At 41.4% G+C, this 23,625-nt stretch overlaps 1 protein-coding gene across 1 annotated transcript in view; it reads left to right on the top strand.

Annotated features, from left to right (window-relative positions):
• The first annotated feature begins 224 nt into the window (after positions 1-224).
• The window catches only part of LOC141764450 (uncharacterized), a 55,212-nt gene continuing 31,811 nt past the window's right edge, over positions 225-23,625 (top strand). Inside the window, exons 1-9 of the mRNA XM_074629713.1 lie at positions 225-754; positions 16,537-16,704; positions 16,810-16,901; positions 18,191-18,312; positions 18,511-18,673; positions 19,634-19,756; positions 21,509-21,628; positions 21,704-21,832; positions 21,961-22,008. Of these exons, the coding sequence (XP_074485814.1) occupies positions 679-754; positions 16,537-16,704; positions 16,810-16,901; positions 18,191-18,312; positions 18,511-18,673; positions 19,634-19,756; positions 21,509-21,628; positions 21,704-21,832; positions 21,961-22,008 (1,041 nt within the window). The 5' untranslated portion in view covers positions 225-678. The remainder of the gene's footprint in view (positions 755-16,536; positions 16,705-16,809; positions 16,902-18,190; positions 18,313-18,510; positions 18,674-19,633; positions 19,757-21,508; positions 21,629-21,703; positions 21,833-21,960; positions 22,009-23,625) is intronic.

Genomic DNA, 23,625 nt, shown 5'->3' with positions numbered 1-23,625 from the left:
CCAGGCAATAAATAATAATGCAAATATTGACACGTGCATCAATGATGTTTCTGCACGATCCCCAACAAGGAGTCTCCAGGGAGGGAGGAGAGAGAAAGAGAGAGAGAGGGAGGAGAGAGAGAGAGAGAGAGAGAGAGGAGAGAAAGTGAGGAGAGAGAGGGAGGAGAGAGAGAGAGAGAGAGAGGAGAGAAAGTGAGGAGAGAGAGGGAGGAGAGAGAGAGAGAGGAGAGAAAGTGAGGAGAGAGAGAGAGAGAGAGAGAGAGAGAGAAAGAGAGAGGAGGAGAGAGAGAGAGAGAGAGAGAAAGAGAGAGGAGGAGAGAGAGAGAGAAAGAGAGAGGAGGAGAGAGAAAGTGAGGAGAGATCTCAGCGGGTGAAAGAGGGACATTATCTTTCTCTCCCTTCTTCATCCGTCCGTCCGTCCAGAAGAAAAACAGTTAAAGACAGAAGGAGTACACGCGCTGCTGCTGAATTATCATTTTCCATCAATTAAACCAGCCTTTAATGCACGCGCGCTCTTAATTGCCACCTGGTGAAGCGCGCGCTGAGACGCACTTCTAGCACTTCTATTAAAAAAGGCTTTCGCGTGCAGAACCAAAACGTTTCTCTGACTTCAGGTGAAGAAGTGGGAGCCAAGAGGGGAATTATCGGCCGCCCAATAATCGATAGCTTCTAAAGGTGATGGATCGATGGAGTCCAGTGCTCCAGACATGGCTGCTGTTGCTTCTCGTCTCGGTGTTTTACACCTCCAGGGCAGGTAGGCTGAAATATTAACGACTGTTTCACTTTGTTTGTGCAGATAATGAGCTGGTTTGAAAAAGTTTTATTAGTGGATGCTTCCTCCCTCATTGTCTCTCTCTCTTCCTCTCTCTGTGTGTCATCAGCTGTCACCACCTGCCCTCACCAGCTCCTCAAAGTTTATCATCCTTAACATCATGTTTTTAACCTTTCCAGCAGACACTCACTATCAGCCATTTGTGCATCTTTTAGCTCGTTGATGTGAGTTTGATTTGTCAGAGAGAGAGAGGTCAATTCCTAAAACCACCCCCTCTCCTCCTCCCCCACACAAAAAAACCCTCCAAGTCATTTTCCACTTAACTTCCAGAAAATGAGATTTTTTTGACAGATGCTTTTGTCATGCCAGGTCATGCATGCATAAAGCTTATTGAACTGAACCACCATATTTCTGGGGCTCCTTGAGCCCACTGCACATTTGCTAGACAGTCGAAAGACTTAGGCCTATATGTCTAGACTTGTTCTGTCATACCTGCATCATCAGTCTGTGCTCTCATACAGCAGCATACAGGATATTTAACCTGTACAGCTGGGTAATGGGGAGCAGACTTAAGGCAAGTTAAAGTGAGCTGTGCTGAACTGTGCTGGGGACTCTTGGTTACATGCAGATGCAGCAGCCCCCCCCATGTGCACTGAAAGCACATAAGGACTTAATTGTTCTGGGCTTTAGAGCTTGGTGTCACTGATCAGATCAATGTGTTTGAGTAGCAAAGTCTTATAAAGGACTATGCTGATGTATGAAAATAGCCAGGTTTCCACCAAAAGATCCTGAGACTTTTAGTCCCTGAAACTACTTTTCAAGGAACTAACAGGTTCCTTCGGCCCATTGTTGTCTGCGTTTCCACCGAATTAGTCTGCTGACGTATGAAAAAGCAACATGACATGGGACGAGAGCTGCTGGTGGTCACAGCGGTACCGCTCGCCCTCGCAATCTCTCTATTTTTAATGAGTTGGAAGGTCGACAGCAGAGCCTAACTTTACTTTCAATGTCATCAAACAAAGAGACATGTTCTCCCCTTGTCCTAAACGGGTCCTAAATCGATACTAGAGTACTTCCTTGTTTATGAATGAAGCGGTACACGAGTTGAAGCCGTTCAAGCAGCGGCGCTGTGTGTGTTTTACCAATCAGCGATGGTCATTCCTGCAAACTCCACCCCGAAAGTTCCTGTACTTTCAGAAAGTATTACCCCCAGACCAGGGCCTTTTTCGGGGGTAAAAAGCCCTGGAAAATGTCCCCGGAACTTAATTTAGACCCTGGTCCCTGCGGTGGAAAAGCAGTGAATTCAATGAGACCATAAAAACTTTAGATTAAGGTAACTTAATTTGGCTCCCATGAGTATCCATAGTGAAATACAAGTACTTGGTGTTTGTTTTAACCTGCATGGACCAGCTGAGTCGGTTCAGGTTCAGGTGACTTTATTTGTACCCGTAGGTAGATTTGTCAGGACAGGTCAGGTCAAATATTAAATCCACTTTCAAATATTTTATATTTCTGTTTAAATGTTGTGATATTTAATTGAATTGTCAAGTTTCAACACAAGAATGTCACATGTAGTTTTGAGCTTCAAAGTTCATTGTTGACCTTGGAAACAGCTGGCAAAACAGTCTCGCCTCATTTAGTCCATTTAGTAGCTTTTCTGGAGTCAGCAGATACAGTTTGCAAGTTGTTTGATTTCTATTTTTTTCCGAGCATTTAAGGACTTCTCGTCCATGTTAGTTTAAAGGAATAGTTCAACATTTTAGGATATACACTTGCTACTTTTTTGCCAAACGTTAGATGAGAAGATAAATACCACTCCCATGTGTGTACAGTAAATACAAAGCTTGCAGCTGGTTAGCTTAGCTTAGCACAAATATTTGAAACAGCTAGCGAGAACATGTTATATCTGGTTTGTTTAATGCATTCAAAAAACAAACTGTGAAAATGACACTTTGTCACGGGGCAAACCCTCAAAATTACATCTCCATACAAACAGCATTCTCAATTAAGGTTGCAGTTTTAAACAGTTTTAAACACGTGGTTAACGTTGTAAACAAAACCAAAAATGCAACAGCATTACTTAGTTAGGTTTAGGCAACTAAACTACTTGGTTAGGTTTAAAATGACTACGTAAGTGAACGTTGACTTTTAGTTTCACACGGGACACTCGTTATTATACCACAATTTTCCATAACGTTATTATTCCATGTAACTTTCATTAACAGTTGCTCGATATACTATGTCACCTGCTCTGTGTGTCGCTCGTTTTACCTCGTCACTTGCAGGGTTGGAAATTAACTTTTTTGCCACCGTGGCTGGTAGACTAAATCTACCAGACACTCAATAGTTTACCATTGTTTTTTTTGACTGGTGAGTGAAGCAAATCCAGCAGCTACTTACATATTTTGCAAACATTTGCCTGGTGGCTGGTGTTAATTTCCAACCCTGGTCACTTGTTGCGACCGTCCGCGGACTATCATTACAAACGTTTTTGTGATACGTCAAAGACAATCGTAATCCATGATAAAATACGTTTCCTTTTAAATGTAATTGAGAATGCAGTTTAGTTGAATGGGAACATCATTTTTAGGAGACGGCTGCACGTGGAGGTTATATATAAGACTATTTCTTGGCCACAGGCAGTGAATTCCTGGAGTATTTCCATCACTGTGAGGTTGCTAGCCAGCTAGTGAAGACCAACTTTGAGCAAAAAAGTGAATAAGTGTATTACCCAAAATATCAAACTATTTAAAAACTACTTCCAACTACTTTCAAAGTTAATTCCTGACCCCGGAAACAGCAGCAAAACAAGCTCAACTCAGGTTGAGATCTGCTGATGAATATCATGGGATATGATTGAAAGTTCCAGTACAGCTACTAAATGGACCTTGAGTTTAGGTTGGTTATGATTTCCTGATGGGCTTTACAGGCCCACAACATCAACCGTTCTCAACCCACGCTCAGAGAAACCATGGTAAAGTCTTCAAAAGACTCACATCCTTCATCTTAACTTCATTACCTCTGTTGTTTTCCTCATTTAATGGCTGTTTTATTTGCAAGTCAGCATCCGCCGGCTTTATTCAGGATTACATCAGCGATTCACTGTGAAACAGCCAGCGAGCAGGTGACTTGGCAAAGACTCCACCATGTTGCCTCCACGTGCTGCGTCTGAGAGGATACTCAGAGACTATTTATGTTATGTCCTGACAGCCTTTAAAGAATCTCTTACAGTCTGGCTTTTCACTGAAGATTAAACGAAAACCTGCCCGCCGGCTATTTTATTCTAGTTTATTTGATCATGTTTCAATGATGCATTAAGAAATAAGATTTAAACTAAATGAAGACAGAGGTTGTTAGGCTTTTTTTTGCAGCACACATTGTGGGGCAAACCTGACTTTGTCTGTGAAGTTCATTACTGAAGTGACTATTGTGACCTCCGGACCTTTAGGGTCGTCTGGGGTCAAGCTCAGTCAGGGTGAACATCTTACACCTGGCGGTCAGAGATCACGGCTTTGTAAATAGGAATGTATTCACAAATAACCCTAAAGACAAACAGACACACATAAACACAGAACAACAAACAGTATAATGTGTACTTCCGTTTTGCTCTTCCGTTCCTCTTCAGCTACAGGACAAACTCTCATAACACCCATTATTGAACTGTGTGCGGTCACGTGTCACTCTCGATTTTGTTGCTTACTGTCAAATGCAAGACACACACCTGGCTGTCAGCAGGTTGGTTGTGAATTACGATCATAGTTATCTGAGCAATGTGGTTAAGTTACGGTCACATGTCACTTTCTGGCCTGAGGCGTTTCAGGCTCTTACCTGGCTCAATTCCCTTCAGGTGTCTATAACGCCTGACTCTCGCTTTTTATTGCTTTCAAAATATTCAAAGTATTCAGTAAAATCACGTGTTTGCCAGCGTAATGTAGCTAAATCCGAATTTGTTTCTTCCTGCTAAATTTTCAGCTAATCGCTTCCAAAACTCCAGTAGTCAAAATGAAAGCAGAAGCCCAGTCAGTCCCAGTGGAAATATGTTTTTATTGGACACAATTGATATCTTGTGCAATGTGTTAATGCAGGAAATGTTGTGATGTTTCGATAGCAGAATAAAAAGTAATATCAGCGCTCTGTTTGGTGAGAAAACCCAACTTGGTTTAAGATCTGTACCTTTTATCTGGTCATCCAGGAAACCACACGATACTAAGTACCTGCCTCACCTTTCCAGCTTGTGTTGCTTATATTTCATTGTCTGTGATCAGCAGCTTAATTTTAACCCTAACACGACATTTAAAGACTAAAAGTAAAAAAGATCAGTTTGATCAGTCTGCAGAGGTGAAAACTAAAAAAAATGGTGCTCTTCTGGTCTCACGTTAATCGGTGATGTAACAGCAGGTGTTTCTGATATGACAGATGATGTGAAACACCTGCTGTAACATCCCTGGCTGGGATGTGGCCAGAGGCACAACAGTAGTAGTTTTCTACCACACGTGATTCAGTGTGGAAATCATCTTTTTTTTTTTTTTTTTTAGCCACGCTAGCAGCTTTTCTCTAGGAATGAAAATATCAGTCGGTTCGTCCACAACTTTGCTCTAAACTGAAATATTTCACAAATGCAGGATGGATTGACATGACATTTCGTACAGACATTCAGGTTCTCTTCAAGATGAATTGTTATATCTTTGGTTATCCCTTAACTTTTAATCTAGCGCCATCATCAAGTCAAACTTTTAATTTGTCCAATATTTTGGTTCATGAATATCTACAAAACTAATGTCAGCTGTGTGAGCCCAAAGACTATATTTAGTATGAAAAGGAAAAATGCCACGTTTGCTCTGATTGGTCTAAAGTCTTCAAATTTGGTACGGACATACTTTGGCCAAGTATTTAACAATACAATTTATAGTTCACATGAAAAATCACACTTTTATCAATAGTCAGTATTTTTGAAAAACGCTAACATTGTGTTTATCAAATATTTTCCACGTCTATATTTACACTGCACATGTGTGCATATCTTGGAGAATTCTACTTATGAGTTAATAGACACTTAATACCTGCTTGTGCTCCTTGTAGTTTCTGAGACACAGACATTTTCTTATCATACTATATTTAGTCTTTGGACACATGAGACTACCGTTTTTTTCCTTAAATATAATGGATTATATAGAAAATACAGTAGTCCCAAGTGTCCACAGACTAGATATAACATGATACTAAACGAAGAACATGCTAACATGTTAACGTAGCCTAAGTAAGATGCCCTTAAGTAGCCCTTTTCTCCGCAATATGGAGTGGCCATTTTCTCTTTACTGCAATAAATCCTGTCACTGATAATTCATGACAGCCATGGGTCGCACCTCTTTCCACCTGCCAGCAAAGAGCTTCACCATAAGGGCATAGTGTGTGCAGCAGAGGCTCATATACAAATGCCCTGGCCAACCAGTAGGAGTTGCTAGCGCAAAGAGGACACAGGGACGGTCTTTTTTATTGAAATGCACAAACCAGACGGAGGCACCACTACCAGGAATACAACCCTGGTCCTTGTGGCGATCAAATCTGTAGCCCCCGCTTCCTTTAAGATAGATATTAGTGAAATACAGTATTTATGGTGCGTATGTTTTTGGAGGAATTGGTCCTTTTACTGTTTTCCAACAAGCCGCACCATTAGCTACAGCCAAGCCACAGTCATCTCAAGTCCCTGTTAAATCCCCTCCAAGACATGTTGGATACTTTAAATAACTACAAGGAAACAATGAGGTCAGAATATGAAATGCAGATTGTTTGTGTGTCCAGGAGCCTCGTGGGAGACAAAGAGACAGTGTCTGTTTTTGTCTGTGTGTGTTTGAGAAAGAACAGAACGCAGGTAAAAGACAACAACAGCCAGCCGGCTGTCTGTGTTGGATTTCTTGTCAGGTTGGACTGTAGCAGACGGGGATAATGCTTCCCCCAGCTTACCAAAACAACATGTGTGGAGTTGCCTGCTCGAAGGAAAAGTTTTTGTGCAGTGATTGACGTGAGTGGTCTTTGTAACTGACGGTTTGGGAAGAATTGTTTAATCTAGGTTTTTAGGTCAGTTAGAGCAGTATGGATTGTCTCAAGGCGTTCCCCACAACAGACTGAAATGACAAACTGGTAATACAAAGAAGGCAAGAGGTTTGAGCTCTTAAAGCATGTGGACAATTGGATGCTTCGTCATTTATGTTTCAGTGGCTACAATGTTTTAGTCCAGAGTGGGTAATTTTAGGATGCCAAATGTGTTTGGATGGAAAATGTAGTGTGAGCTGTGGAGTCATTTTTGTTGTTATCTATACAGAATTCAACAGCAATTATCTGTCTGTCATTCATGGTCCCCACAGGATGGACTTGTCCTCTAGCGCCACCATGAGGTTTATATTTGTGGTTTTGATGTCTCAACTGCTCAACTATTGGATGGATTGCCATGAAATTTGACTGACATTCATTGTTCCAACGGGATGAATTGTAATAACTTTGGCAAGACCTTAAATTTCCATCTAGTGCCATTATCAGATCAAAAATATTTATTTGTCCAGTACTTTGGTTTTTGTCCAAATACCAGTGGGCTACCTCTGGGTCTGAGAAGTGAAGCCAATGAGGAAGTGCCTTAAACTTGCATTCTTTCTAACAGCCAGCAGGGGGCGACTCCTCTGGTTGCAAAAAGAAGTCTGATTGTATAGAAGTCTATGAGAAAATGACCCTACTTCTCACTTGATTTATTACCTCAGTAAACATTGTAAACATGAGTTTATGGTCTCAATCACTAGTTTCAAGTCTTCTTCAATACAGCATGATGTTCATTTAGTAAATTATGGTCCCATTTAGAGTCAAATAGACCATAAAGCAGGGGATGCTTTAGGACGTGGTTATCTTGTGATTGACAGGTCGCTACCACGGCGTGTGTGTGAAACCAAAAGTCAATGTTATTGTAAGTTAAGTAACGTACTTAACTTACATTGTGGACATTACGTGTTAGGTAACGTACTTCACATAACTTAGTTAACTACGTAACAAACATTATTTTAACCCAAACCATGATCTTTGCCTAAACCTAACCAAGTTGTTTCCTGTGAACACAGAGGTTTATCTTGAAAAGAGATTGTATGCATGTAACGAGTGGAAATTAACACGTGCAAAACTTGACTCTAGAGGTGTACGTAGAGTAGCAGCAGTAGTCACTTGATGTACGGAGCAAGTCATTTAGCTGGATTGCTCGGTGATGTCAGTGGGTGTGTAGTTGGTACTTTTGTTCTTGCTTTGCTTGTTTCTACAAGAAACTCTGGCTCGGTGCCCAGAAACCGTTATTTTATCACTGGTGATGATGCTCGTTGTTTCACGTGATGATTGTTAGATATTCTTTACTGCATTGCCAAGGTTTTATTTTGAAATATTTTATCATGTGTCTTTGCGATGCATCTTTACAACATATGATTGGCTTTTGCTCAATGCTAAACTCACAATCACTAAAATGTTTCTTTTGTCCAGATGTTTCAACCATCGCTGCATGTGATAAACTGGACTCGCTCCCTAAATGATTTTGTTTGATCAACTAAAGCCAATTTTGATGCATACTTGGCTTCTAACTTATACACAAAACATGTTACAAAAATTTTCAAAAAAAAGCTCAGAATTAAAATACAGATGATGCACTGACATTTTTCGGTAAAACAAATATTGCCATTAGAATTACAATAACTTTAATGTGATTTTTATCACTTTGCACTCTGGCACAGTAGGTCTGTGTGCTATAAAGTTGTCTTATGTTTGAAAATAAGCTCACTCTTTGTTCTCCTAATTCAAAGTGATGCAACAGCCAACAATAACAGAGCAAAGGGCCACAAAAAGCAAAGTGTATCTGTCCGTGAAGAGTTGGAGCCCCGTGACTGATAAATATTGATGCGCTCTTTGATCTGTGTTTGAGAGGAAGTGTGACTTTTGTTGCAACGAATGTCTGTGAGGAGGAGGAGGAGGAGAGGATGAAGACCGTTGAGACGATGTGTGATTTCAACACGATCGCCGCAGATTCCTAGAAGGAGATACGGTGCACACATCTATCTGTCTGCTAGCTTCTTATTCCTGCTCTCTGTCACTGATATGAAGGATTAATCTAAGTAAATACATGTGTGTGTGTGGGTACTGTATGCACAGACAGCAGGGGAGACTATCCAGTGTATTTCTTTGATCAGAGCCAGCTGAACTGCGAGGAAAGAAAACACATGGTCCCTCCATCCTTTTCTTCATCCTCTGCACTCTTTCTCCTCTGTGGTTTTCATCCCCCTTCTTTTTTTATCATCCTCCTGGTTTAACCTCTGAGGAGTGTCATGTCAGATGTTTGAGACAGAGAAAAGCAGCAAAAAGAGAGTTCGCTAGAGAAAGAGTAAAAGAGGTAAAGAACTGTAATGACAGACTCCTGGGGGCAAATCCTGTGTGGGGGATCTTAACCCCGGTGTGTGTGTTGGTGCAGCGTAGGAGGCTCGGCTAAACACTAATTCCTGTTATTGCATTCTTCGCTATTACTGAGTTAATGACAGACTAATCATAAACACATACAACCACACATGTACACAAAAAAACACCTACCCAGTCCTCATTCATAAACACACACACACAAACACAGACACACATCTGGTTTCCAGAAAATCCATAGTCTTTCCAATATGGTGCCTGTTAAGTTGTCTGTGTGTGTGTGTCAGTGTGTTGTTTGTGCGTCTGACCCACTTATTTGTGCATCCTGTGCGTATAAACGTGAAACCTTAAACAGAGATAGATCTCTAATAAAAGACGGTTACCTCCACTTCACACTTCACTGCTTCACTTTATTTGTCAGGCAGCATTTTTGTAACACACTTGCATCGTCCATCCATTCATTCGTCCATTGATGGGGCTTCCCAGCATTGGACGCTTCATGGGCTGCCACTAGACACTAGGCACCTGATTGGACGAACACTTTCCCTCGTGGGCTGCTGCTCCCAGCTTTCAAACCGGAACCAACATGGTGGCTCGTTTGGAAACTTTCTTCTCATATCACGAAAATAATTCATCGAAATGTGTTTTCTGAAAACATTTTATGCGAGAAATAATCCATGCAGTTACTGAATCTGTTTTATTTTGGATCAACAACGGTTAGTTTAAACGTTTTTCGGGAGTTTCCAGAGGCGGCAAGTCGTACCGGACGCCCTTGATTTGCATAAAGTAGCCGAGACCTCAACTTTATGCAAATGAGGAGCGGCCAATGTGACGCCCCGTCTCTCGAATCGTGCCGCAACACTACCAGAATGCATTGCACGGCTGCTTACATAGACAATGAATGGGAAGCATGGAAAGGATGGAGGCTGTGGACATGTAACATAATAATCAGAAATTGCTTGTTAACACTTGTGATATCGCCAAATATTTAGGATATTACTACTGATGTTTCTGTAATATTACGTTGCAATGTCTGCTGTATTAGCCTTATGTTTACTCTGTCTTTATTTGCATATAGAGCAGAGAAGTGAGATCCCATCACAAGTGGTCACTGGAGACGCACGTGGAGACGCATTCTAATGCCAGGTGTGAACGGACGTACTTAGAGCTGTCCACCTGTGATCGGATCACTCAGGACGTATGGAAATGCCAGGTCTGAACAGGGCCAAAGAGATTAGTCTGATTCTCAAAACCATTGTATTTGGAGGCAAAACCTAAAGTGAGCAAACCCCAAATTTCACGATTAAGTCCTGAGTGCACAGCAAGCACAACTACCACAGGTATGGCAGGTCAAAGTTAAAGTTCAACTTCGTTTGTTTAACCTTGAACCTTGAACTTTGACCGCTTGTCTGTCTGTCTATCTATCTATCTATCTATCTATCTATCTATCTATCTATCTATCTATCTATGTAGTTGAACAGTTCATTCTTGCTATGTTTTATGTTGAGGCTTACATTTGACATGCTCTGCATGTGTGTGCATGTTGCTCGCGGTTCCCCTCACACCACAGCCTCGGGATAACAGCAGCAACTGATGGAGACCAGAACACCCCATAGTGTATGTACAGCCCAGTATATCTATAATATGTGTGTGTTTGTGCACATGTCCACTTGATGTGGATGTTGTGTTGTACTTATACATACTATGAAGCAACAGCATAGGGAAGCATTACCTGATGTGTTTAAGTGCATAATATAGAGTAAGAGCAGAGAGTTTCCATGTCTCGTCTTGTCCTCTGCTGCATTCAGATGTCAGATTATTTCTTGGTATGTACGACTAAAACCTTTCTTCTTGTACTCACTGTTTTGAGTGTCAGCAGCAGTGTCACCTTAAATCTAACCGTGGCTCGAACATGTCTGAACACCAGGAGCTACCTTGTAGCCCATTTATGGTTTTAAGAAAAGAGTGTTAGCAGTTAGTAATACTAACACTTGACCAGAAAAATAAAACCATAATAATACTGTAACACAAAGCAAAGCAAGTTTATGCTAATAAGTCAATACTTCAATACTGAAATAGTGACAAACACTGTAATATATACTGTAACTACAATCCTACGGTGGTCACTGAGTAGAAGAAAAGACTTGCAATGAGGCTTGTTTGCATAGAGAGGGGCCAATTTTGTGCCAAATGTATGCATATTACCTAGTTTAAATATGCGCAAATAGCACAGGAGCACTGACACGCTATTTGCTTGGCAGCACACTACGGGGTGCATTTCACCTTTTGCAGGTGCTTTGAGAATTACACCATTTCTTTTTGTCTTATTTGTGCAGGTTTCTTTTTGTAAATTCGCCCCTGAGAAGCGCAAAGGAAAAACTATTACTCACAAACCAAATATAAGAAGGCATACCAGAAGACCTGCAATACAATCACGCTGAAGCAGGGATCTTAGCTGCAAATCACGTTTCTTTGCATTTCACATCGTAGCTCACTGTCATATTTTGGAACGATAGTCGTTTTGTGTTGCAGTTTTTGTTGGATAGTTTGCTAGCTCACATTTCTTTATGTTTTTTTCACGGACAAAGTTGACCCCATAGATTGTGTGGTAAATATGAAGTTGCAGCCAATTAGCGTAGCTTAGCGTAAACACTGGATGCAGGGGGAACAGCTGACCTGCTTCTGTCACTGCGCCCAGCAAAGAAATAGTCCGGCACATTACCCCCTGTAAAACCACAACTTTCAGTTTTTGCATTTTGTTATTTGTACCCCTTAAACAAACAAGATAAAGTGGGCTTTATTGAACCGTAGAGGTGCTTGTAGGTAGATTTTGTTGCCTTTGGTCAGAGCCAGGCTAGCTGTTTCACCCTGTTTCCAGTCATTCTTGTGGCTGTAGCGTATATTGGATTGCATTATATCTTAAGGTTTTTCGAATATGTTTGCTCCTCCATTTATGTAACTGAGATGTGCAAAATATTAAAATACCTTTCAATATAAAGTAGGCCAATACACCACCACACCACAACAAAATGTAGCTTCAAACTGTACCGCAGAATTGATTAAATCAACACACACAAAACAACTCCAGCAGTAGTCAACAAAAAACAAACCCTTTACCGTAAGCGCACTGCAGGACTGTTGTGTTGCATTGCATTGTACAGGTGTTTCTATTTTTCTGGTCACTCAGTGTATGTTTTGTGTTGAAGCTGCAGTGAGCAATCAGCAGAGGTGGAACCAAGTCAATGTTTAGCAAGTCACACGTTAGTCTCAAGTCTTTGCACTCAAGTCCCAAGTCCTAAACTTTGAGTTTCAAGTCCAAAACAAGTCATAATGCGCTCTTCACCAAATGTAATGCCATTTTAACAACAAAGTGGCAATCTGGCTCCAACTGGCGCTAGGTAACATAACATAAGTTCTTCATGGTTTTCTCCAGGCAACTTGATTGGATGCTGTCGGATTGGTTCAGACAAAGTGGATCTGGGGAATTAAGTGTAAGATAATCCCAATAATATTCACCAAAAATAAAGAGTCCAGAGTTCAACAAAAAAGCACCACTTCTCAGTTCAGTTTTTCCCCCCACGAATAAATCCTCTATCCAAACAAATAAAGGATCTCTGTTCAGTTTGTTTAGTTCAGTTATTTCTCCACAAGTAAATCCTCTTCCCAAACAAATCAATAAAGGAAGTAGATAAACTCAACATCTCTGACACCGTCGGAGTTACCTCCGGTACCAGACAGTTAATCGCCTTCGTGCACAGACTTTTTAAATGTCATTCTTTTCAATATTTGGGGAAAGTTTCAAGTCAAAAGGCTCAAGTCCAAGTGAAGTCAAGAGTCCTTGGTGTTAAAGTCCAAGTTGAGTTGCAAGCAGTGGGCAACTCCGGGGCCTGAAAAGCCTGGTTGCAAAAAAAAGTCTGATTGTATAGAAGTCTATGAGAAAATGACCCTACTTCTCACTTGATTTATTACCTCAGTAAACATTGTAAACATGAGTTTATGGTCTCAATCGCTAGTTTCAAGTCTTCTTCAATACAGCATGATGTTCATTTAGTAAATTATGGTCCCATTTAGAGTCAAACAGACCATAAAGCAGGGGATGCTTTAGGGCGTGGTTACCTTGTGATTGACAGGTCGCTACCACGGAGTTGTCCGGTCTGGGAGTTGCCTGTGTTTTCATCTTACAGCTTTAACCCTTTCCCTTTCCCTTGCCTAGAAATGTCTTATTTAGACTTATTATATATAAAAATGACGAACTCAAGGCTTCAAAAATGCAGTCCCCAAACCAATTGGTGACGTCACAGTAACTACGTCCACTTCTTATATACAGTCTTCAAATTCAAGTCATGTGACTCCAGTCCATACCTCTGGCAATAAGAGCACAAATCCTTGAAAACAAATAATCTCCTAAATGTCTTTTTACAGGCATTTCTCAGCTCGTAAAGCAACAAAAAATCACTGCGAGTTTTAATAGAGCAGTATTAGCTGTATCAGTAAATATAATGATGCCTGGCTGCACACAAAAGACAGAATTACAAGCTGACCTATTGCCAGCAGGCAGGCTGGCAGACAGACAGATGGGCAAGCAGACGGACAAACAAAAAAACATGGGCGACAAATACATCTGGCGCTCAGACTCAGACATTATGCCAACCCTCGTGTGCATACACATGCACGTGTGTGTGTTGAAAGGTGCAGAGCAGATGGAGGGTTTACGTAAGCCCCAGAAATACGTGTGAAAAGGAGCCACACCAGTAGAGGCATGCCTTTCTCTCCCCTGCCATCTATTATTTCTTCTATTTTCCCTCTTTACCCCCGTCTCTCCCTTTTCACTTTCAACATGTTGCACATTTCTCTCTGGTCTCGTCTTTTACATCCCATCTTTTTCTGCTTAGTCCATCTCACAGATCTCTGTGGTCATTTGTGTCAACAGTGTTCAAAAGAATGTATGAACCCATATGATATGCATTTCTGCTCAAGCTTCAACTCTACAAACATCTTCAGAAATGCCTTCAGAAATGTCTCTATTGCTTATTGTGTGTGTGTGTGTTTCTGTGTGTGTGCTCTCGGGCTGAATCATCATCATAACACATGTATTCTTTATCGCCGTCTGCTATTAGTCTTTGTTGTGTGATGATTGTTGCATGCGTCCGTGCCAATATGGGCATTATCATGTATAATTACACCAAGCTTCTGCAACAAGTATGTGTCCTAGAAACAGAGACAGACAGACAGACAGACAGACAGACAGACAGACAGACAGACAGAGAGACAGACAGAGAGCACACGGTCTGACTGATAAAGTATTTCATTAGTTTGTTTACAGCGTAGCTTAATTATAGGGCCGGCATCACCCACATGTTTCGGAGGTAACATCAAACAACAACAGTCGTGTACATTTACAGGAGGTTGAAAGTTTGTTTGTGTATTTTTTTTTTTACCATTGCTAAGGATCCTTGTTTTTGTTGTTCATCAGCTAGTCAAATACTTAGTCTGCTGTTTGGTGCTGGGTAGGAAATGCATAGTGTGTTTATCAGAGCTTGTTTGCTGAAAATGGCTGTCTGTGCAGCTGGAAAAGAGGTTTCCAGTCGAGTTAATAAGAGCAATAAGCTTGAGTCAGAAAACCCCCAAATGAGCTAAAAGAGGCTAAAAAGCTCTGTAGGGTGTCCGATCCATCCATCCATCCATTTGCTTATCCAGGGCTGGGCTGCGGGGGCAGCAGCCTTAGCAGGGAATTCCAGTCCTCCCTCTCCCCAGCAATGTTTTCCAGCTCTCCCTGTAGAGTGTTTGGATCCATTGTTAACATAATCGAACGGTGCAGCTTTAACTCTTTAAATCAATGAGCAAAGTTTGTTAAACTAAAGGTAACCATAGCAACAGTACTTCTGCTTCAAGTTACCAATAATCTCTTTGGAGATATGGATTTTGTTAAGTGTCCATGGTAAAAGGCTGCATTCACACCAGATCAGGCGCTGCGGCGATTCACCGCAGGGTTGTGCGGCGGTGTGGGAGAGTCACTTTAATTGGCCCATTGACTGCGATGATTGATGTCTTTTGTTCCCTCATGGGTTGTACAGCCGGTTACGCAATTGGCCATCGCAGTGTGACGTCGGATTGTGTTTCTCCAAAAGTTGATTCTGTTTCTACATTTTTTTTTCCGGCACCACCTGTGGCCCAATCGCAGCCCAAACGCACAGGTAAAGGGATTTAAAATGAATGGGAGGACTTGCGCTTTTGCTGCACCGCCGGATTTGGTGTGAATCCAGCCTAAGTGTGATAATACACCCTGAGATATCCTGATAAACAGATAATGCAGTTTTAGAATCAGGTTTTAATCAACTTGACATAACTTCCCTCAGTCTCGTTATTGGAGAAAGTCATTTTTGCCCTCATGTCTCAGCTACTGCAACTCTATTTCAGATGTATTGAAACTACCTCCCTGCTTTTATTCAATTATCTCAGTCCAACAATATCTTAAAGAAGCAACTGAAAACATATGTTTACTCATTGGTTTTTAAAGAAACAACGAGTAGGATCTTCCTAAAAAACTAAATGTATAGACTGATACAAAAAGAATCCCTCTCAATCATCACTTATGGCCCACTAGAAGTGTGTGGTGGTGTCTATTTCTGCAGAGACCCTGCAGCCCTCTTCCTGTATTTTCTTATTTGGCTGTGTTTGTGACGTTTCACGGCATCAACCTCTATAAAAACATGTTGACCAGGTGCCAGATCGTAAGCACGCATCCAAGAGGAAGCTACGAAAATGGTGAACACAGCGCCGAAAAAATGCAGATATAACAAAGTGAAATGCCAAAGCTCGTTCCAAAACGAGAGTGAATCTAGGATTTGCTTTCACCTGCTGGCGAGCACCTAAACCCACGTTGAGTCGGGCAGGAGGGACCAGCTTTGAAAGCATTTTTCTTTGTTTTCTGCATCATGACAAAGGGTTTCTGCTCCTGATGTGGTGACTCTGTAAAGCTGGGGTTGGGACAGAAGGCCGGCCAAGACAGCGCTGACTAAAGGCTCTTTCGGAACAGGAAGCGGGAAACTCAGCAGCATCTATTTTTTGCTGCTGCAGCTTGAGTTTGACCGAATGTCTGCCGCTGAAAGCCGAGCAAATCACTGCTTCTGGAGTGACCTGTGCAGATCACTTTCAGGTTTGAAAGGGCAATAAACTTGGCTTTTTTCAGTAGCTTAAACCTTGAATGAAGTGCTCTGTGCATGCATACTGTAGGCACCCTCACAAACGAAGGTGCTGACCAGGTGAACACCCTGGTGAGAAACAGCAGATCCAACCTACCAATCCTCTCAGCCAGACTGTTTCTCGTCTCTCTGCAGCCGATCCTATCGATGTCCTGAAGGTCCTGGAGCTGTCGGAGGACATGGAGGGCGTGTCGTTGGAGTCGGGACTGTGCACCAGCAGGCAGGGACGAGAGGAGACGGACCTCTCCTTTAAGATCGACAAGAAGATTCAACTGAGCGCGCCCACAAATCAACTCTTCCCTGGTAATATAACGCCGTGTGGGCTTGTTTGGTGGAGTAAATAACCGAGTGTTTATGAATGTATCTGGTCATTGAGAGCCTGCGTCCTAATGTGTGCATTCCCTCCAGATTCACCATTCCCTACGAACTTCTCAGTGATGACAACAGTCAGAGCGGTGAAAGGCTCACAGGTCTTTCTCCTCTCCCTGTACGACCCGCAGGTACGCATCATGCACGCTGTGTCAGGCTGTTGAAACCAAACTTACACTTAATGCTGAATGTTTAGCAGCTCTGCTCTCTGTCTCCTACTGGGGTCAGCATCACAGGGTGTGTTCAATATGGGAATATGTTTTTGCTAAATTGTGTTAAAGATTTGCCAAAATGTTTTGCTAAATCTTGATTGAGAGTGCACATTAATATTATGTTTTTGTTTTTACTTTATTTTTATTTTCAGCAAAATCATATTACAGATTTGCATGATTACATAAAAACATAAGAATAAGTGAAACATAAATAGATAATAAATAAAATATAAAAAAAATTAAAGGTCCAGTGTGTAGGATTTGACATCTAGCGATGTGGTTGCAGATTACAACCAACTGAGTACCCCTCCGTTCACTCCTCCCTTTTCAAGACTTCGGTAACGTGAGCCGCAGAGTGCAAAACTAGGTAACGCCGTTCGTCTCGCTCAGAGGCCATCCTTACCATAATAACACTACTTTAGGAGCAACGGAAGTCAGAAGACGCAGCTGGCAGTACCACAGTTTTACACTCTGCAGCTCACGTTACCGCAGTTTCACAAGCATGTCGGAGAACTACGGTGGCATTCAGGTAACGTAAAAACGTGAAAGGATCTCTCTAGAGCCAGTGTTTGCTTTGTCCGTTCTGGGCTACTGTAGAAACATGGTGGACTCCATGAAGAGGACAAGCTCCCTATGTAGATATAAACTGCTCATTCTAAGGTAACGAAAACACAATTCTTAGTTTCAGGTGATTATACACTAATGAAAACACTGTTATGAATATTATAATATTATATTATATTAATAGATCCCCAAAATGTTACACACTGGACCTTCAAGGTAGAAAAATAATTTTATAATATATAATAATAATAATAATAATAATAATAATAAAAAAGACACACACAAACATACTAACCAATTGGATTCATAGCAAATAAAGCAACTATACATCCACATACCGTATCTATCTATCTTCTAGGGGTTAGAGCTATAGGTAAGTTGGGGTTATCACTACATTAACAAGCCTGTCTGGATAGTTGGACTTATCAATGATTAATATTACATTTATATGTAAATGTTATGTACATTACATATCCCATTTACACTGATCAACATACAGTACACTCTACCAAATATGAAGAACCAGAGTACAAAAGCTGGAAATTGTTGATATTTTTTTGTTGTCTGACATGAAAACATGAAAACAACGTCTCCCTTTACCTGTTATTATTTTAATCTCATCCGTCTTTCCTTCCGTCCCTCAGGGCACACAGCAGCTGGGCGTGGAGGTTGGCCGTTCTCCTGTCTTCCTGTATGAGAACCATGAGGGTCAGCCCCCTCCAGAACTTTACCCCACCTTTAGAAAGATCAACCTGGCTGATGGCAAGTGGGTAACCACACACACACGCGCACGCACGCACACACGCACGCACGCACGCACGCGCGCGCACACACACACACACACACACACACACACACACACACACTTTTGTCTTTTCAAATTTTGACATAAACTTCAGACACAAAACGTCAGAAAAAAAAAGTTGAACAATAAGTGACTTTCTTCTTCTCTCCTTCCTGCCAGGTGGCACAGAGTAGCCTATGGTGTGGAGGGCGAGTCGGTGACTCTCTACCTGGACTGTGTCAAAGTGGACACCCTGGACCTGCTCAGAGGTCACGACCCCCACGTCAGCACTGAGGGGGTCACTGTGTTTGGAACGCGGCTGCTGGACGAAGACGTGTTTGAGGTGTGTGCATTTACTGGCGTGTTATGTAATAAGACATGGAGGGGAAATGTGAATGCAGATTAAACTCTTTCACCCTGTAAAGTGTAAACTCATTTTACTTTTGTCAAATCTAATAAAGAAATGACAACACACAATAAGTTCCTTGTTGTGCGGTGAGGAAATGTCTCTGCTTGTTGCTGCTTGTCCGATTTATCCATCAAATGATGACAAATATACATAAAGGCATGTCTCCCTACACTGCCCTCCAGTGGTCGTGAGGATGTACTGCATCTTTACCTCTGATCCAAACCTTCAGTGCTTGAACTTTACAAAGCTGCAGATGATTTAAATGTATAAACACGCTTGTAGATGCACTACAACATGATTCATTCTCCCAGCTCATCAGTAGTCATTGCAGAAATTAACACAGTCCTACTTAAGCTCACAAAATGCTGCTAATTATTCACAATAAACACTGGAAAAATCCCTTCCAAATCTGTAAAGCCTTTGTAGACTTTTATGAGTTGTGTTTCTGTTGTGTCTTCAGCAGTTCGAGGAATATTTCGGCAGAACTGAAGTGTGAACTTTGGACCTTTGTTTTCAGTGCATTGTCAGGTGGTCCATCTGTTTAACTGAGCAACTCCCAGCCCGTGTTTGGCTTGGACTCCCGTCCATGTGTGTGGATGTGTGAGCGAGAGGGAGGAAGAGTTTGTGTCCGTCTGTGGACTTAAACGTGCGGACCGAAGCTCTGGAGACGATTAACTACAGAGCAGCCATAAAAGCAGCCTCACTTTGATCCGACTAAATGAACACATACAGTCAAAACTAAAGACATGGGAGACAGATGCTTGTGACATGTCGGTCATGTAATTAATGGCATATAGTACAGTGGGGTTAGGTGACATAATGTGCATTCCTGATATGGTTTCACTAATATGTAGTCGCGGCTCAGTTTTGTTTTTGTGTGTTATTGTGACTCAGGGAGACATCCAGCAGCTGCTGATCATCGACGACCCCGGAGCTGCAGAGAGGTACTGTCGGGACTACATCCCAGACTGTGACGCACCTTTACCCTACAACAGCATATTAGCAGAGGCCGTGGAGGTAAGCCCCCATCTCACAGCCAATCACAGAAGGTAGAGACAGAGAGTTGAACCACATGTCAGCCTCAACGCACGTGGCAGAGCAATGGGACCCCGATAAAGCCTACCATAACGCATGCCGTGAGGCATCTCAGGTGTTGAATGTTGTAAATCCAGACTGTCGATTTGAAAGCAAAGGAGCCCCCAAGGTTTCATCTGTAAGATGAGATACTATTACTCCTGTAAGAGGAGAAACTATTACAGGTATTTATGGACAGTGCAGAAGGCAGATATGACAAAAAGACGAATGGTTTAATTATTTTCAGACATAGATTCACACGAGAAAGTCCTCCGGGTGACATAAATTAAATGATCACTGTGGGCTGCATGAAAATATCTTACTAGTAGTTTCACTTTGAGAAGCATCACTCAGATGCCTCCAGTTGTTTATTTTCTTCCTGTCTGCCTGATACTTCCATTTTAAAATATAGTTATAATTAATAAAGAGCTACCAGTGTCCACTGAGCTCTCACACTCTCCTTCTTACTGTATTTATTAGGGCTGTCGATTGATTCAAATATTTATTCACGATTAATCGCATGATTGTCCATAGTTAATCATGATTAATCGCAATTAATCACACTTTATTTTTATCTGTTCAAAATGTACCTTAAAGGGAGATTTATCAAGTATTTAATACTCATCACCATGGGAGTGGGCAAAATATGCTGCTTTATGCAAATGTATGTATATATTTTTTATTGGAAATCAGTTAACAACACAAAACGATGACAGATATTGTCCAGAAACCCTCACAGGTTCTGCATTTAACATAAAAAATATGCTCAAATCATAACATGGCACAACAACAGCTGTCAGTGTGTCAGTGTGCTGACTTGACTATGACTTGCCCCAAACTGCATGTGATTATCATAAAGTGGGCATGTCTGTAAAGGGGAGACTCGTGAGTACCCATAGAACACATTTTAATTCACATATCTTGAGGTCAGAGGTCAAGGGACCCCTTTGAAAATGACCATGACAGTTTTTCTTCGCCAAAACTTAGCGCAAGATTGGAGCGTTATTTAGCTTCTTTTGTGACGAGCTAGTATGACATGGTTGGCACCAGTGGATTCATTAGGTTTTTTCTAGTTTCATATGATGCCAATATCTTCACTCTTTAAAGCTGAACCCGCTACAAGCTAAAAATCTTAAGTTCCTAAGTTTATCTCTTTGTCTTTATCCTTTGCTCGTCATATTACAACATGCTTACATGGGTTTGTGGTCCAGTTGCCAGGTTCTTTGTGCCAGTGCTCCACACTCCTGGCAAAAGTTTCAAATCCTCTTCCGCTGCTGCTGTTTGATTTATCGTCTGGCTTACAGCTCTAAACACACCTGGTTCATTGTGTTCAGTTGTTTTCTTGTAACACCACCAGAAAAGCAAGCGGCCAACGGAAAACATGGAATGTATTATTCATACATTTTTCTATTCTTATGACACACCAATGAAGCCGTCATGCTTAAACAGGCTATTGGGAAGGAACTACAATAAAAAGCTGTAGCCGTGCCATGTATTTCTTGGCTTTTTCATGACATCTTTCATGTAACAGAGCTCTCAGCCAGACAGGACTACTGATATCTCAATAGGCATCCTCTTTGTCCTAAAACTTACATTTCTGTTCATTGGATCAATTATATGAATTCATTTCAATGTTCTGTATAAACAAGATGTTGCTTACAATCGTCTCTGTTTTGATTCCTTTATGGTCTTCAGGTGGAGAGAGTACCTAAGAAACACGTGGTGGAGGAGTTTGAGGAGTTTGACTACAGTGACCTCTATGAAGACGTCTCTGTTTCCTCAGTGACAGCAGGCCCTAATGTCACCGAGTACGAGGTGAGACTCTGAGCATGAACTTGGCTTTCTGTCTGTTATTTCCTGTTTTTCATTATCTCTGTGTTTGTTGGGCAGATCGTAGAGTACGAAGACTATGACAACACATCAGATTTCTACCATGTGAACGAGTATGAATACGAGGAAGAATACGATGAGCGTTACGGACCGGCCGAGAGGGAAGGGGAGTTGTCTCTTAACGCACAGGTACCATCCAAACCGTCACACACCAAGAGTTTGTGCAGTTAAGGAATCCTGTGTAGAGAATAGAAAACTACTAACTTAGTCATCTATTTCATGTTGTTCATATGTCTGCATCCGTCTCCTCTCATCAGGATATACCAGAGAAAGGAGACAAAGGAGAGCCGGGCATTTTGGGAGCGGTGAGGAAAACACACACAGACTTAAACACATACACAACCACAACCACAACAACAACAACAACAACAACAACAACAACAACAACAACAACAACAACAACAACAACAACAACAACGGGGCTTGATATTGTTGAATCTTAAAATGTTTTGAATACCGACTGAAACGTGGCCACAGCATCAAAAACTGTCAAGTAGCAGAAGAAAGGCATCGAATGCTTGGTCCAAGTCTGAGGCTCCAGTCGAATAGTAATTTAAATTAAACCGTTCAATATTGATATTTCCTATGTGCAATAATGTGAATTCAACCGTTCAGTCTGTCTTCTTATTATATTTTGCTTTTTTACTGTTAAATCATATATTATAGACCTATCTTGCTTTTTTATCTGATGCTTATAATATAGAGAAACTAAACGGTCGTCAGTGTCCACTCATATTTATCAACATAAATCCCATAATTATGAAAAATAATTGTTAAATCTGTGCAGGATAGGCATGATCGTTTATTTTTATGAATGGCAGAATGGTGCGTTGCTTCGATTGTGGGACGGCATTATCTCCTTTCCTTTGGTAAAGGATGGTCCAGTGTATCCTATGCTAAGGAGTTAAGAAAGGAAGCATTGAAGCACCTTTCCTTAGCATTTAGAGAATTTCACCGGCTTTTATCACGGCTGCTACTTAGATACTTCTGGGTCATTTCACTCAGTTAGGATCCTTCCTAAGCAAAAAAGACTATTCAACCGCAGCCTTAGTCTTGTTTACTTATTCCTTGATCAGATATTCCATCCATCCACTATCTATACTCGTTGTCCAGTGCAGTGTTGACCAGATATTTCCTGATTTGGATGAGGAAAATAACTTAAGACCGACTGCTTAAGACAACAGCGATGAATCAGGAGATTTTTGCATACTTTTTTAAATGAAAAAAAGGAAAATCAGCTATAACTTCTCAAATTAAAGGGTAACTTCAGTGTTTTTCAAGCTAGACCCTATTCGTCCCATGTTTTTGTATCTAAGTGACTTATGAGGACAACAATTTCTGAAATTGATCATGTATTGACGGATAACGTTGTAACTGGCAGCCGCAAAACGAGCTACGATGGCAAGTGAGCAACGTCAATGTAACGTTACGTCCACTAAAAGTGCTTGTTTTTGCCGCTGACAGGCTCAGATTGTTATTATAAGTCTGACAACATTATGGAAAGGACCCTACAGAGAAATAAAAGTTTTTCTTACCTTTCTCTTGATCCGGTCTGTTTGTTATTGTGTCCCAGTCCCGCTCAATGAGAAGTCTTGTTGTGAAATCTGAATATCTGTATACTCTGGCTCAAATAAATACGAATGGCCATTGAATTCAAAGACCTCATCCACATTGTGGAAATCATCTAAATATTCAGCCATGTCCCTTGAAAATCTTTTAGTTAACACTAAGCTACACTTTCTGTACTCCAACACAACAAACTCTGCCCGGCTGCCACTGAAGTTTCCACCATGGATGTATTCCACTATTCCACCGTTGTCTTCCGGCGACACGTCACTTCGCCAGATCTCACAACGAGACTTCTCTTCCAGCGAGACTCTTTACATAATGTTGTCAGACACTTATAATAATCAATCAGAGCC

This window comes from Sebastes fasciatus, chromosome 3, assembly GCF_043250625.1.
Source record: "Sebastes fasciatus isolate fSebFas1 chromosome 3, fSebFas1.pri, whole genome shotgun sequence".
NCBI lineage: Eukaryota > Metazoa > Chordata > Actinopteri > Perciformes > Sebastidae > Sebastes > Sebastes fasciatus.
Note: the sequence above shows the minus strand (reverse complement) of the source record. Positions and strands in the feature narration are given on the sequence as shown.